Source organism: Myotis myotis, unplaced genomic scaffold (assembly GCF_014108235.1).
Source record: "Myotis myotis isolate mMyoMyo1 unplaced genomic scaffold, mMyoMyo1.p scaffold_m19_p_1, whole genome shotgun sequence".
Taxonomy (NCBI): Eukaryota; Metazoa; Chordata; class Mammalia; order Chiroptera; family Vespertilionidae; genus Myotis; species Myotis myotis.
Genome location: NW_023416313.1, coordinates 22,974,615 through 22,989,450, shown reverse-complemented (window position 1 = coordinate 22,989,450; position 14,836 = coordinate 22,974,615). Strand labels below are relative to the sequence as shown.

The 14,836-nt window shown below is 46.6% G+C and overlaps 2 protein-coding genes across 11 annotated transcripts in view; one reads left to right on the top strand and one right to left on the bottom strand.

Annotated features, from left to right (window-relative positions):
* Positions 1–7,638, top strand: part of RELL1 (RELT like 1) — a 77,005-nt gene extending 69,367 nt beyond the window's left edge. For 5 of the 7 annotated variants that reach the window (XR_004971313.1, XR_004971314.1, XM_036331141.1 and 2 more), the window contains one exon: positions 187–2,172. The gene's annotated coding sequence lies outside the window, so the exon portion shown is untranslated. Of the gene's footprint in view, positions 1–186; positions 2,173–2,721; positions 4,322–6,711 lie in introns of those variants that run through there. The other 2 variants (XM_036331168.1, XM_036331159.1) reach the window with 2 other exon arrangements.
* A 3,129-nt stretch (positions 7,639–10,767) lies between these two features.
* Positions 10,768–14,836, bottom strand: part of CUNH4orf19 (chromosome unknown C4orf19 homolog) — a 66,147-nt gene continuing 62,078 nt past the window's right edge. For all 4 annotated transcript variants that reach the window (XM_036331111.1, XM_036331128.1, XM_036331100.1 and 1 more), the window contains exons 3-4: positions 14,281–14,334; positions 10,768–12,697 (exon numbers count right to left, since the gene is read on the bottom strand). In XM_036331111.1, the coding sequence (XP_036187004.1) occupies positions 11,770–12,697; positions 14,281–14,312 (960 nt within the window). In that variant the 5' untranslated portion in view covers positions 14,313–14,334 and the 3' untranslated portion in view covers positions 10,768–11,769. The remainder of the gene's footprint in view (positions 12,698–14,280; positions 14,335–14,836) is intronic.

Genomic DNA, 14,836 nt, shown 5'->3' with positions numbered 1-14,836 from the left:
TCCTTTTGAACTGGTGGTGCTTACCTTTCTTCAGACGGAATTCTAGAAGTGTGCAGTCGGGAGGAATGCCGTGGGAAGGGGCGAGTGGGTTACAGTGTCTCTGTGTGTTTAAATCTTCAGGCAGGTTAGTCTGTGATATTACGCTTGCCTTCTACAAAGCTTTACCTTTCTTGATTTCTCTTTTAGGAATGACTCTATTTGAAGAGTTCTAAGAGACTGAAAACTTACACGATACGAAGTTGTGCCCAAGGAATGTTTTTAATCTTTTGTACGATTTCTATCGTGGAATCTGCAGGCATATGGAAGAAAGCCAAAAAGGGAATATTGTTGTTCTGCTGAAGACAGAATTCAGTTGGCGTTGAAACAAGTTTTGATTTTAAAAAGTCTCATGAGAAAATTATCACATTTCCAGGGAAGAAAAGAGCTCATTTTTTATCTCCCCAACTGCCGTTAGCCACCACCCCATGGTGTATACACCACAGTTTTTTCCAGTATGATCACTCTGTACAGTGGACATATTCGTGTACAGTCTGAGCTGATGCTCTGTGTGTGTGTGTGTGTGTGTGTGTGTGTGTGCACCCACACATGTACTTCTGTTCCCCCAACCCTTACTTCTATGTTACTACTGGTCGTAAGAAGATTCTCTTACAGTTTAACTGCTGCAGAAGATAAAGACGGCTCTGGTAGTGAAAGGTCCCTGAGGATAACCTAGTTGGCCCTGAGAAATGGATCCCCAAGAGGCCCCGGCGTCAGACGCTGGATGCTGAGACCGAGAATTCAGTGCTGACTCCTGCTACATCATGCCGCTCTTAGGTCACTTATAAAATATTGGGAAGTTTTGTGTTTGTTTTTATTTTAACGTGAGCTAAACAAGTCTTACTTAGTTTATTCAATAAAGGGGAAAGTGGTTTAAAGTCACAAAAACAAAAAAAATTCTTGTTTTGACAACCCAAGTTCAAATAAAAGGAAAAATCTCCGCTTCTCATGCCAGACGGCTGCTTTCCCCCGGCCGTTTTCTCTAGTGCATTGCTGGTTCCATCTCGTAACTAATGCTTGTTATTTGAAAGAGTCGTGGTGGTTTTTCCCCTTTGGGCTTGGAAACCCTGCTTTTTTCTTTGCCTTAGGGTTTATGAAACACCTGGAAGAACTCAGAGGCCAAGATAGTGAATTTATGGTAGGTCTGGGCCAAAGCCTGGGAGGGTCCACTTCCAGGGAGAGCTCCCAGGGCCGCTGGATGCTTGCTCTATTTCAGAGGGAGAAAGCACATTTCTCACTTGACTCCCAGGAGGTGATTTCCATTAAAATGTATTTAAAGTATTTACTGTAAATAAGCTCATTCCATTCTGTTTCTGGCATCAGACTAAAGCTTCTAACCTTTTAAATGAATGGTAGGTTCAATTTCATGTGAATTTTTACTGACAACTGATTAAAAGGCATACGTGTACACATACATCTACACAGTGGACTAGAGGAAGTCAGTGTGGAGGAAATTTCACTGAGGTCCAAAAAGTAGCAATATAGGAATTTTGGGGATGTGAATTAGTAAATATGTGTGAACTAGACCAATAGTTTTAGCTTTTTTTTTTTTTTTAAGAAAACATCATTTTTTGTTTATTCGAAGAATACACTCTCAGAATGGTGAGGGATAATATGTAAGATATTCTTCAGCTTTAATTATTTTTTAACTTTATTCAGGTCAGAGCACTTTTTATATAATAGCAATACAACAGGCAGGAGAATACTCAAAAATATTTAAGATGATTGTATTTATACCAACAGTACATTTTAAATATTTTCTAATACTTGAGCAGTTTTTATCTGTCTGCAAAATATGCCAAAAGTTAAGCATTCAATATTTTCAACGCATAAGCTTTTTACTGGTTTCTAAGATCTAATAAGAGCTCGAGTGTTCCCAAAGCGAGTGATGTTTACAGGCCTGTGCTGTCCTCCCGCGAGGGACGGAGGTCCGCACAGACTGACCGTGCACAACACTAACGATGATGGACTGACTGCTGGTGTAAATGAGTGGGTTGGCTGCCACCTCGATGTAAAAATTTGTAAAGGAAAATTTTCACCCTTATGAGTGTCAAGTGTATTTTTAACTGTCTGGTTTGTACTTCTACGACTTTTGTACTACCAAAGCAGAGTTAAAAATAAAAATGTTAAATACAGTGTGCTGCTTTTGAGTGATCCGATTGTTGGCGCCTTAAGTACAATGTGGGTGTGTATTTTATGGAGCTTAATATGACAGTGCCTAATTTCTTGCGTCTCATTTGGCTGGCTTTCCTCATGGGATTTACCCGCCATAGTAACACCATTCCTCACCCCCGCCATAATGATTTTCTAAATTTGGAGATAGCCCTGGCCGGTGAGCAGTGGTTAAAGCATTAGCCTGCTCACCGAAGGGCCGTGGGTTCAATTCCCGGTCAAGTGCACGTACCTGGGATGCAGGTTCGATCCCGGGCCCCAGATGGAGCATGTGCTAGAGGCAACCGATCGATGTGTCTGTCTCACAGCGATGTTCCTCTCTCCTCTCTTCCTCTCCCTTCCTCCTTTCCACTCTGTCTCAGAAGGAATGGAAAAAATATCCTCAGGTGAGGATGAATCAAAAGGGGCCACTTGGGGGGACGAGTTTCACTCTTAATCAGCCTTTTGACATCTCCAGCACAGGTGTAATGCAGAAGGTGGGGGATGGTCACTGTTCTCTTCTGTCTTCCTCAGCTTGTCAGGGAGCAGGTGAGCAGTGGTCCCACGTGGAGACAGAACGCCAGCCCTGCAATGCCCACCTTAACCATGAGTGCAGCTCACCCAACACGCACAGGGCCTGGGTGAATTTGCCAGGGCGACTGTCCACGGCCGGGGATGCTCCTGCCCTTCCTTCTCAAGTCCATGGTGATATGTAGGCTCCCTCCACCCTAATACAGCCCTAACATGGAGGAACCCTGCCTTCCCTCCCACTGAGGGCAGGGGTGTTGGGGCCAGGAAGTGGGGTCCCACGATCCAGCTCTGGTTGCCGAGGGCTCAGCTGTGGTCAAAGGGGTCTCTGTTTTGCACCCGAGGTCATTTTCAGGTCCTGGGTCCTCTTCACCCTTTTGTCCGTGGGGCAGGTTGGTTTTACCCAGGGCTTCCTTTGTTCATTCCTCACCTTCCCGGGACTGTTCTTCAGGACTGTTCTCAGACCCCCCTGGGTGTTCCCTCATTGTAGCTCCAAGCAGTTGTAAGGACACCTGGGACTTCTTTGTGTCCCGCACTCTGTGGCGGCCCAGCTGGGGTCGCTGTCCACTCCATCCTATTCAGATGGTGTCAGGCGGGAGGTCGTCGGCCTTGCAGAGCTGGCGCGCCCTCTGCTGGCCAAATGCAAGAACTGCATGGCTTCGTGGCCATTTGTTGTGCTGTGTCTTCAACTGGAGCTCAGAAAGGACTCATGGTTATTTGCTGAGTAAATAAATAAAAGTCTACCTTTAAAAATCAAAGACTGTCCTTAACTACTTTATGGAAGTAAAAATTCAAGTTTGTGGTTTCCCTGCCCCGCTTTCTGACCCTGGCAGTTTCAGCCTTTCTCAGCAGAAAGCCCCGTTTCCTCCCCGGGAGCGCGTCCCTGCAGGTGTGACCCGGGACCCGGTGGAAATGACTGAGCCGCGTGCTGGAGGCAGCCCACGCCCTGAAGCCTGTGCCGGAAGTGCTTGACTGCGGGAAGCAGTGTGATCTTCAGCAAGTAGCCCGGCCTTTGCTTTTGAGTCGAACAGCGGCGCTGCCGCTCACTGCTGTGTGATACTGGGAAAATTACTTTACCTTTAGAGCCGCACGTTCCTCGTCTGTACGCTGACCTACCTCATGGGGTTTTTAAAGATCAGAAACATGAGTGCACAGTGACGGTGCCCGCGGCGAGCCGCACGCCCCCCGGCTCAGCCATGCGTGGCACTCAGAGACGGTCTGTGTGCATCTGTCCCGCGGCGGGGAGCCAGGTGGCCTGCGAAGTGGCCCAGCACACACACAGCTTTAGCCCCGAGAGTGGAGCTGAGTCAGCAACTTCTTGCTCTCAAGCTGAACCCTGAGGTTCACACAGGATCCACGGAAGAGGGGAGGGTCCATGTTTTGAGGGGTGAAAAAGTACCTTGTAAAGCACAGCGTAGGAATGTAGTTAATAATACTGCCATCACTATGTGTGGTGCCAGATGGGCACTGGAAATATCAGCGGGAACACTTTGTAAAGTATGTGATTGTCTAACTATTACGCTGTATACCTGAACTAATACAAAATGACGTTGACTGTAAACTGTAATTGGAAAAAATCCTATCTAATAAAGATGGAATATGCAAATTGACCATAACTTCACGATAAAGATAGTAGCGCCCGCAGCCAATAAGGAGGGAATATGCAAATTGACTCTACAAGGCGAGAGGCGGAAGGTGGCTCTGGCCGGAGTGAAGGCAGTGCTGGCAGCCAGGGGAAGGAAGGCCTATTCTTGCACAAATCTTCGTGCATCGGGCCTCTAGTAAAAAAAGCAAAAAAAAAGAAAAGAAAAATAAGGATGAAGATGCAGTACAAGCAGGGAGCAGCTGACAGGCCACCAGCCCAGCACCTCTCCCTTCTGCAAATGCCACCTACCCCTTTTGGAGAACCTTCCTCCTTCTAGAACCCAGCCATGTGCCTTTCTTCCCCACTGCAGCCGACGCAACCGAGGTGGGCACTGACCGGCCTGTGACCTGGCATATGACCCGCCGGTGACCTGCCTGGTGGAGCCCCTCCTTGAGATGTTTGCCAACTGGAGCTGGAAAAAGTGTTCTATTTCTCTGGTGGCAAAAGCTGCAGGCTCAGAGGCTGGTGGAGGCCAAGGTTCCTGCCATGTGGTCGTCAGCCGGTCTGAAGAAAGGAAGGGGCATGCAGAGGGAAGGGAGGCAGCCTGCTTGCTTTCAGGCCTCAGGCTCAGCTGCCCTTCGGAGTTTCTTGTGTTCCAGGGACATTCCTCTTTTTCTTTAACTAGTTTGGGTTGAGTTTCTATCACTTGCAACAACAACAACAAAAACCCATGACTAATGCAGTGACTCAGAAGGCATCACAGGGCCACCTGGAGCATCTGGCACCTGGCCCTACAGCTGTGGTGGCTCAGAGCTGCCTTGGATCTGCAGCCAGGGACCTGGCCGTGGTGTGGTTTCTGCTCTGAGATGCTTGTGCAAACCCTGTCTTTCCCTCCATGGCTCTCGGTCTTTCCTTGATTTCCCTTCGGGGGCGGGGGGCGGGGGAGCGTGATTCTAGCTCCTGTACGTGCACAGCTTTGGACATTCCGATGCTTCTGGCCACCTGTGACCTTAAAATCTTTGGATCTTAATCTTCTAACTACAGCGTGAAAGTGATATGTGCCTTGTAGAGTGGTGGTCACGGTTATGAGGTTGGGCGAGTCATGTACTTAGCCCAGGGCTGGGGACAGTCAGCGCCCATTCAGTGAGCTGCCTCAGAGCAGCCAAGCTCACACCCTCTTTAGCAAAAGAAATGATAGAACGATGGCAGTTTGGCCATTTGAGAGTCGGTGCTTGATGTTTCTGCCACGCTCACATTGCTTCATGTTTGAGGATGGACCTGGGGTGGGGGTACGGGCCCTAACTAACGTAGGAGGAAGCAGGTAGAAACGGGGCCTGAGATTTCCCCAGCGCCAGGTCACAGACCTGAAGTGAGAGAATGATCTCATTGTCCTGATGTTGAATGGACCCAGATAGACAAGGTAAGGGGCAGGTTTCTGTTTGTTCTGGCTGTTGTTTATCTTATCACTCTCATGATAAGACATGAACTCAGTATAGCCATCTCAGCGGGTTTAAAGGAACTTGATTACTTTTTATCTGCAAATTAATCTAGCTCAGAAAGTTGGATAAATGCTCTTGGAATTGTAACATTATACCCAATGGCAAAATTCATGGGTTTGCCTATTATGGGTGAATATCTTAATGTTGACCAACACAAATAAACATCAAACAAAACCACCCCTCTGAAATAAGCCAGGCCTGCCAAGTCCAAAGTTCTGTCTTCCATTAGAAATGCATTTCGTTTTATAAAAGCTTATCTGGGGCAAGGAAGGATATGTGAAGTAGATCGAGCAAATATTCATTTCAAACAGTATGACTTAAAATTGTAACATAAATGGCTGTGTGTCCTATGATGGTCACGTCATAAAAATAATGAAAATAAATAACGAGAATTTTCAAATGTATTAAATTTGAAGTGCCCCCAAGATTTTTGTCTTGAGACGATTATGAATAATGTAGGTAGAAAAGCACGTACCTAGTTTAGGAATTGTTTAATGTTATTAGGAGTGACTCAGAGAGCTTTGGTGGTCACAGCACTCAAAATTTAGTTAATAAAGAAAGTGTTAGGCCCTGGCCGGGTAGCTCAGTAGGTCAAAGCTTGTCCCGATACGCCATGGTTGTGGGTTTAATCCCCAGTCAGGGCACATACAAGAATCAACCAATGAATGCATCAATAAGTGAACAAGTTGATGTCTCTCCCTCTCTCTCTCTCTTTAAAAATCAATCAATAAAAATTGTTAGAAAGGAATATACAAAAAAATTTTTTAAGTGATGAGTGCTACTCATAAAAAGGGGTCCAGTGTCAAATTATTTTTTACTGGGTAATAAAATGACACCAAACATCAATTAATTACCTCGTGCTGGGTATGTACTAATTACTTTATACTCTGTATCTCATATGTCTCATTACAGCCCCGAGGGAGGCATAGCCATCACTTCTGCTTAACAGGTGACAAGCCCCAGGAAAGGAATCTCAAGCTACGTCATACTGTCTGTTCACGTGGTGAACATAGATGGTCCCTGGGCCCACCTCATGCTCTGTGGGATAAGAAGTCCATGGTCCCATGATTGTTGTAAAAACTCAACTATCATCACTGATAGTAGTAGTCTCAGAGATCTTACAGACAAGTTCTTGACTATAATCTTTAGATTCTTTATTACATTCCTCCTCAGAACCAGAAAAAACACACACCTTCTTTCCCAATTGATAATGCGTGTAACTTCTCTTTTCCAAAATTGAATGGTCCTTCTCTCCGTTGTTTTGTTTTCAAGTTCCCCCACCTGTCAGCTCTCAGAATTCATAACATGGTGATTGTTGCGTTCCCTGAAATGACGGAGACCACAGGCTCTCTCTTCTTGGATATTTCACATTTTGATTCAGCCCTTTTGTCTAATGGCAGCCTGGCTGTCTCCACAGGGAAGCTGTAATATGTATTCCTTCAAAGGACCAATTTGTTACTCAGTCTGGGTTCAGTTGAGATCCTGACACTGGCTGGTTGTGTGACAGTAACTGAGCTAGCTTTTGAGCCTCTGTTGCCCCATCTGAGAAGTGGGGTAATCATACCATAACTCCCAGGGTCATGGTGGACCTATGTGAGATGATGCATTGAGCTCCATGCTTCACAAAGCCATGCTGGTTTTTAAAAAAGGTTAAGCTACTTTTGTACTCTTAAAAGCCAAAAACTATAACTTGGTGACCCCCAGAAATTATTGCTGAGTAAGATTTCTATATCACTAATTGTATTACTTGGAAAATTATTTTGAAATGTTCTTTGCCGATGTTTTTCTTGTAATAACTTCTTTCTCTTACAAACTTTTAATTAAAATTTTGTAACAGTCCTTGGTTTGTCTCCTGGCTCATGGTTGATGTCATGAAAATCTGAGTGCCTATGATCTTATGGCTTCAAAAATGGGCCCCTTTTAATTTTTTTTCTAAGCATCAACATTTAAGACAGAGAGTGTTAGTTAATGAGACGAGACCACCAACCCTCTTTGACCCGTGAAACCTTCCTTGTTTATTAAGTACCAAGGCTCACTCACACCATTCTCCATAGCCTTAGGACTATTTTAAAGCATGAAAAAGGAGGAAAATATTTTTCATTCTGGAAATGCAATTATTTTTGTGGGATTTTTTTTTTTTAAGTTGGTAACTCATGTCATAAGAAAATTTTATGGTTTTGCTTATAAAGTAGCAAGATCCAGACTAAACAAATATTCCAATCAGCCTGTCTACCAACTGTTTTGCGGGTGTTAGTTTGGAATGTGTAGTTTTGATAAAGGGAGGTGCGTAAAATTCTTTGTCTACCTTTCGGTCTCTTGGTCATATTTTATCCTTGTTTTATATCAACTATTCTAAAGATGCTTAAAAGCAGAAAATACAGAAGCCTCCTAAAAATCAGACTCAAAAGGGGAGGTGAGGGTGCACAGGATTAGATCCAGGTTGAGGCAGAAAGAGGGAAAGATGAATGGCCAGCACTACTGAGCCCAGACACATGGGTGAGCGCTGAGAAGCCTCAAATTCCCTTCATTCTATTGGGGAGCTGGTTAGGCAGAACAATGTGCTACTGTCTACCTTGGAAACCAGGAGAAAGGATTGACTTTCACATTGTTATAATAGTTCAACTTCCTCCAGTACAAAGTGAAATACCACTTCTTAGCTCAAGAAGTCTATATGTAATATCGAAAAAAATCTTCAATCAAAGTCAAGCTTTAAGTTATGCATATAAGGTCTTTGATTGATATGCATAACCCATGGACATAGACAATAGGCTGCTGAAGACCGGGGGCAAGGGGTGGGAGCAGGCTGGAGGATGTCAAAGGGATTAAAAAGGGGACATATGTAATACTTTCAACAATAGAAAATTATCTTTTAAAAAATCAAGCTTTTATGGTAAATACCCATTTAGTGCGGCTTGCGGAGATCAGGAACTGTGTGTGGTGTCCACTCCTCATCTTGGCCAGGGCCTGACATTCACAGTGCGTCTGAGCTTTCACATGGTCCAGAACGTTCTGGACAGGCTCACGCCTGTGGGCATACTTTCTGATCGGCCGCGGCACCGGCTCCAGAAGGAAGATACTGGACACCTCGGCAGCTGCTAGACAACCTGGCGGATAAAGCTAAGTCTGCAATGTCTTTTCAACCTAAAGATCTTGACTTCCTCTGACAGCCTCTGGTGGAGTCTAGACATGGGGGCAAAAGACAAAAGGGGCCAGGATTGCTTAAAAAACAACCACCAAAACATTTGAAATTCTTGGTCATCTGTTAACCTTTTCAAGCAATTGTTTTGCAGAAAAAGAGCATTTAACACTTAGCAGGGTTGTTAGTCACGGCGAAATATCGACAGCAGCCCTGAAATGGAAAATTAGGTACATATGCAGAAGTGTGTTTCTGTGCAAGGGAAAGAGGCCTCCCCTCCCCCCGCTCATCTGAGTTTCCTTCCTTTAGCCTTCTGATAGAGATGCCGGGGAGAGCCGAGACAGATGTAGCTGCCCAGGCCTCCTTCCCCTGAACCAAAGGCGTAACCCCCTTCTGTGTTATACTAAATGCCAATACAATGTTAACCTCTTGCAAACTGGCTCTATCCCAGGCTCGTCTGCTTTGAAGACCTGGTGTGCAAAGACTGTAGGCTGGCCGCCTCAAAACTCGAGGTCCATTTCCCCTTTCTCTGTGATTGGATCCTGAATTTCTTAGGGAAAGCCCTGCACACAAGCTAGAAGGATAAGTTTCCTTGGCCTTTCTTGCAGCTAGATGTGGCCAAATGACTGACACTGACAACGAGGAATAAGTAGAAAGGCTGGATTATACTTCTGGGAGGTCCTTAGTAGAGAGGGAGTGAACCATGTCAGAATGACTCTCCTTATTCTCTTTTCTACATGGAAAGCAACCAGCAGCCATTATGGACCACACAGTGGTCTCGAGAAGGAAGCCAAGATGCTAGAAGGAGCATGTGTCACTGATACCGTGGAATGCCCTACCAGCCCGAAATGCTACCTCCAGACTTTTGACATAAGAGGTAAATAAAGCTCTGTCTTTATAAGCCATTTCTCACATGCAGCGGGACCTAATCCCAGCAGATGCACGCGAGAAATTGTTGAAGGAACCGCTCTGAAATATTAAGCATTTGGTGTACTAAATACAATAGCAAACACATGCATTAACGATGCCAACAGTCTATCTTTTAGGGGTTCTGACTAACCTTGTATGTAGAGGTGGCTTGTCACCAAAAAAACCCAGGGCAATGTATGTCTTTATTTCTTAGGGTACCGTCCTTAAAGATGCTGGGAGGCTCAGAAATCATGTTTTATGTTAAATAACTACCAAAATGCATGAGGACATTGTATATACTTCACTGTATTAACATTTTCAGTTGTGAGGATGTAAATATTTGTTTAAAGGAGGTGTTTAACTAAGAAGACTTACTTTACCAAGTGCCTACTGTTTGCCAGGCATTGTGCTAATCATTGCATAACCTTGTGTCATCTTTACAGGTACAGATTATTCTCATCTCACTTAACAGATAGGCAAATAGAAGGGATAAATTACTTGCCCAAGGTCACATTGCAAGGTCACAAATCAGACCAAGGTCAGATTCCAGAACCTGTTATGAAATACCAAACTAAAGTATCTCCATGTTTATATTTTTCTAGTCTTGACCATCCTATGTATTCTGCATCGAGCCATGTCCGAATGGCTGTCCTTGTTTTTGTAAATCAGAAGGTGAAAACCCCGAGAGGGCTCATTTGTCCTTAAGGCACAGGTAGTCATGTGGTCAAGAGTCTGAATGAACCTCAAGGACAGAGAGAGCCAGAGCCATTCTCAGCAAAGTAACCCGGTCTCCTCCTCAAGTGTGATTTAGAAGTCTGGCTCTTTAAATTGAAAAACAAATGCACAAACAACAACCATCAAAGGTCATTGACACTCCACCTGGGAATATTAGAAGCGCCACTGAATCAATACAGGCAACCACATAGGTTGTTATATTTTAATCAGAATCAGGCATTAAATGGCATAAAATACTCTATATATCTCTTCACTGTTCCAAATCTCATAAACTTCGAACCCAAATATGACATAAGGAGTTTCAACAATTATTTTGACCAGCCTCCCCAATCCCAAAGGAGATTAAAAAGTAATATAAAAAAGTTAAGGTCAAGGTGCCTTAATATCACCGCCAATGACTAACCATTGTTTAGCTCCTCCCTCAGTGCCACTGAGCTTACCTCCTGTCAAACAAGTGGTTAGTTACTAGCTCCCTGGGTGATTGTCCCTGAATGCAGGCCACGCTCCGGCCACACAGTAGGCACTTTAAGTGGGGTAGTTCCCTCTTCGAGCTTGGGGCCAACGTTTGGCTCTCAAAGGCAAGATGAAGAATTGACAGTCAAGCCCTGGCCGGCGAGGCTCTGTGGCTGGCTGCGCATTGAAGGTTCACAGGTTCTATTCCCTCTGAAGGGCATGCACCTGGGTTGCAGGTTGGATCCTGGCCCTGCCGGGGCCTGCAGGAGGCAGCCAATGGATGTGTCTCACATCGATGTCTCTCTCTTTCCTCCACGTTCACTCTTTTTAAAAATCAATGGAAAATATATCTCCGGGTGAGAATTAACAAAAACGACAGTCTAACAGACTGTTCCGGGAGTCTGTGCTCTGGGGCGAAGCGCCGGGATTTCAGAGAATTCTCCAGCACAGCTGCACCAGATGTTGTGGGGACTCTGGGGGTTGCCGAGGAGGCTCATTTCCAGACAGCGGCACCATGGCCCACTCTGCTTTTCGTTCCGGTGTCCTGAGTGATGGGCCACCCACAGGGGCGCTCTCAACATTTAAGGAGCGGGCACGGGCACTCCGTCATCAGCACGAGGCTGGCTGTAAACAACAGGCAGGGCTGCACCGCCGCTGCAGACTCAGCTCAGCTCTGCGGAGCAATCACACCCAACGCCCCTGTGACACCAGCTCCATTGCACGCGCCAATCCCTCCCCTAATCCACGTCGTCCACGTCTTCCCCGGCCGTGGCCGCTTCCAAAGCCGCCAGGGCCTCCGCCACCTCCGCGTCTTCCTCCTCCGCCTCCCCGCTCGCGTCTCCTGGGGTGCGGTGGGCGTCCTCCCACCCGTTCCTCCCATCGGCCACGGGCGCGGCCCGGGCGGGGTCCTCTTCTTCAAAGTGGACGCTCAGGACCTCCGCGGCCACCGCCCCGTTTAAGGAATCCCAGCGTCGCTTCCCCGGGAAGGAGAAGGGCAGGTTCAAGCCCTGCTCCTCCGCGCCTGGCCGCGCTTCCTCCGGGCGCTCCTCCTCGGGATGGCCCTGGAAAACCTCTTTTTCTTCGTGATCCACGTCGTCGCCAGCCGAGCCCCGGTGTGGAGGGTAGTCCGGGGCTGGTATCTGGGGGACATGGTCCGGCACGTCCACCGTAGGACCCTCAGCCTCGGAAGAAACTCTGGAGTCTCCATTCCCCACGACTCCCGTCTCTCCCGAGGCCGGCAGCGCACAGTCCGTTTCCCTGGCGCCCCCTCTTTCGAGGAAGGGGTGAGCTGGGGGCACGCTGTTGGCGGTACTGGCCCAGGAACCTGTGCCACCCTGGGAGGGCCCAGGATCTCCTGGGGGCGGCAGGGCAGCCGCGGGCCCAATGCCATTGACGGCACCACCAGTCTTCTCCGCACAGGGCTCCCCTCCCGTGTCCCCTGGAGGGTGCGGCCCCTGGGGAGGCCAGCCGGGCTCCTGTGGCCCAGCCCTCCGGCTTCTGCTCCCCGTCCTCCTCAAGCCCTCCCGCTGAAGGTCATTTTTATGCACCAGGACTTCGCTGCTCTGTTTGTTTTTTAATTTAACAGTGTCCTCTTCCTCCAACTTGCAGCTGCTCACCTCGTTGACATAGCCGGGGGAGGGCACTTGAACGGGATCGAAGAGATAGCTGGGGGAGGGGAGAATAATGAGGGTCAGTCAGGTGGATTAACTTTATTTGTTCATCACTTTATTAATCACTAACTTCCATTATTAATAATCTCTACTATAGGCTCTGCTTCTCTGCCTGTTAATTTCTGTGTTTCGTTACTTATGTAAGCCTATATGTGTGTCTAAATCAAATAGATATAGTTGGCATAAAAGTGTTCTGCCACTGGAAATAGATCTTAAGATTCAAAGGAGGGTGGGAAGAAGGTTCAGAACAAAGTTCATGGAATTTAAAAACAAGCAAAAAAAGTAAGAAAATAAAATAAATGTGCAGAATCAGGAAAATAACTGGTTACGTATTGAGGGTACATCTCCTCAATGGAATATTATGCAGTCATCAAAAGGATAAATATGAAGTCTGGACTAGCATGAAAGATACGTATAATAAATACTAGAGGCCCTGTGCATGAAATTTGTACGGGGGGGAGGGTCCCCTCAGCCCAGCCTGTACCCTCTCCAATCCGGGACCCCTTGGGGGATGTTTGACTGCCAGTTTAGGCCAGATCCCGGGGATCTGGCCTAAACCGGCAGTCGGATATCCCTCTCACAATCCTGGACCGCTGGCTCCTAATTGCTCACCTGCCTGCCTGCCTGATCTCCCCTCACTGCCTCTGTGTGCTGGCCTGATTGACCCTCACTGCCTCTGTGTGCTGGCCTGGTCACCCCTAACTGCCCTCCCCTGCAGGCCTGGTCTCCCCCAACTGCCACCCCCACTGCTGGCCTGGTTGTCCTCAACTGCCACCACCTCCCCTTCCCCTGCTGTCCTGGTCACCCCTCACGGCACCCCCACCGGCCTGGTCGCCCCACGCAGCCTGCTGTTCATTCGTTTGGACTGTCCCTCACTAACCCCCCTGCCAGCCTGGTCATAGGCAGCCATCTTGTGAGGGCATGAGGGTTAATTTGCATATTATGTCTTTATTATATCGGATTGTTGGTTAAGTGTAAGATCACATTATGATTACAGTGGAGTAACATTTACATATGTATGTGTTGTGTATATACTTACATATGGATAAAAATATATATGTATATGTAGATAGATATGGAATAGAACTATAACAACACATAAATTTGTTAAGGAAGCAAAATCATTAGTTAATTTTTTCCCCTTTGTTTTATAGAGAATTCTGTTCTTATTACCCACATTCTGGGATAGAATCTGGAAAAAATTAAAAGCACATATGTGACTAGGGCGATTTATTTTCAGTGAGGCCATTTCAGGCATCCTCCAAAACTGAAGCTTTGCTTTGCATTACTCCCTGGAGAAATGTAAATTCAGCCCAAACCAAATTCAATCTCAGAGAATGACGGAGTTCCCAACAGCTCTGAGACGGGAACAACAGCAAAAAAAGGTTTTAATATCTAGGCCACATGTGCTCCTAAATGACATCAAAGCAGTTCCAAATTCTTAATTTCTTGGCAATGCTGGTCAAGCCCCAACGACATAAATGCAGAATCAACGCAGGGTCTTTAAGAGGGCCTCCCTGGAAATCGTGAATTCCTCCATTCGAATGAGGTATTCCCCCCCCCCCCCCCCAAATTTACCTTTGTATCATTTTACAGCACCTGCACCCCATCTGGATTATTTTTTGTTATCATCTGGAAAAGAAAACATGAAAGGGAGAAAACACAGTGAATAACATTCTAATATCAATTAGGTTTGCTTTTTCTTTCCTAACTACTCACAAGTTAGTGGAGTCACAATTTTTGGCAGAAAGGTAACATGTGGGCCAGGGAGGCACTAGAATGCCTATATGTATCGGAAATCACTGATTCCAAGCTCTCAAACATTTATTGATACTTGTCTCTGTGCCAGACCCTTTCCCCGACCCTGGGAGTTCTGTATGTCATTTGCATTTTGCAAATGAGGAAATACTGGTTGAAGAACGCTGGGGAGAGAAAGGCGGCACTGAAGGGATCTGTGCGTTTTCTATTCCACTGCCTTCTTTGGGGGACACGGGAGCCTAACCAGGGGCAGCAGGAGGTGTCAGAGAGAGGGGAGGTGTCCATGCTGGGGATTAGCTACTCAAGTATTCAAGGACTTCAGGATGAGGCAGCTGACCCATGTGTTCCACGTTAGAGACCCGAGGAGGTGAGAGCC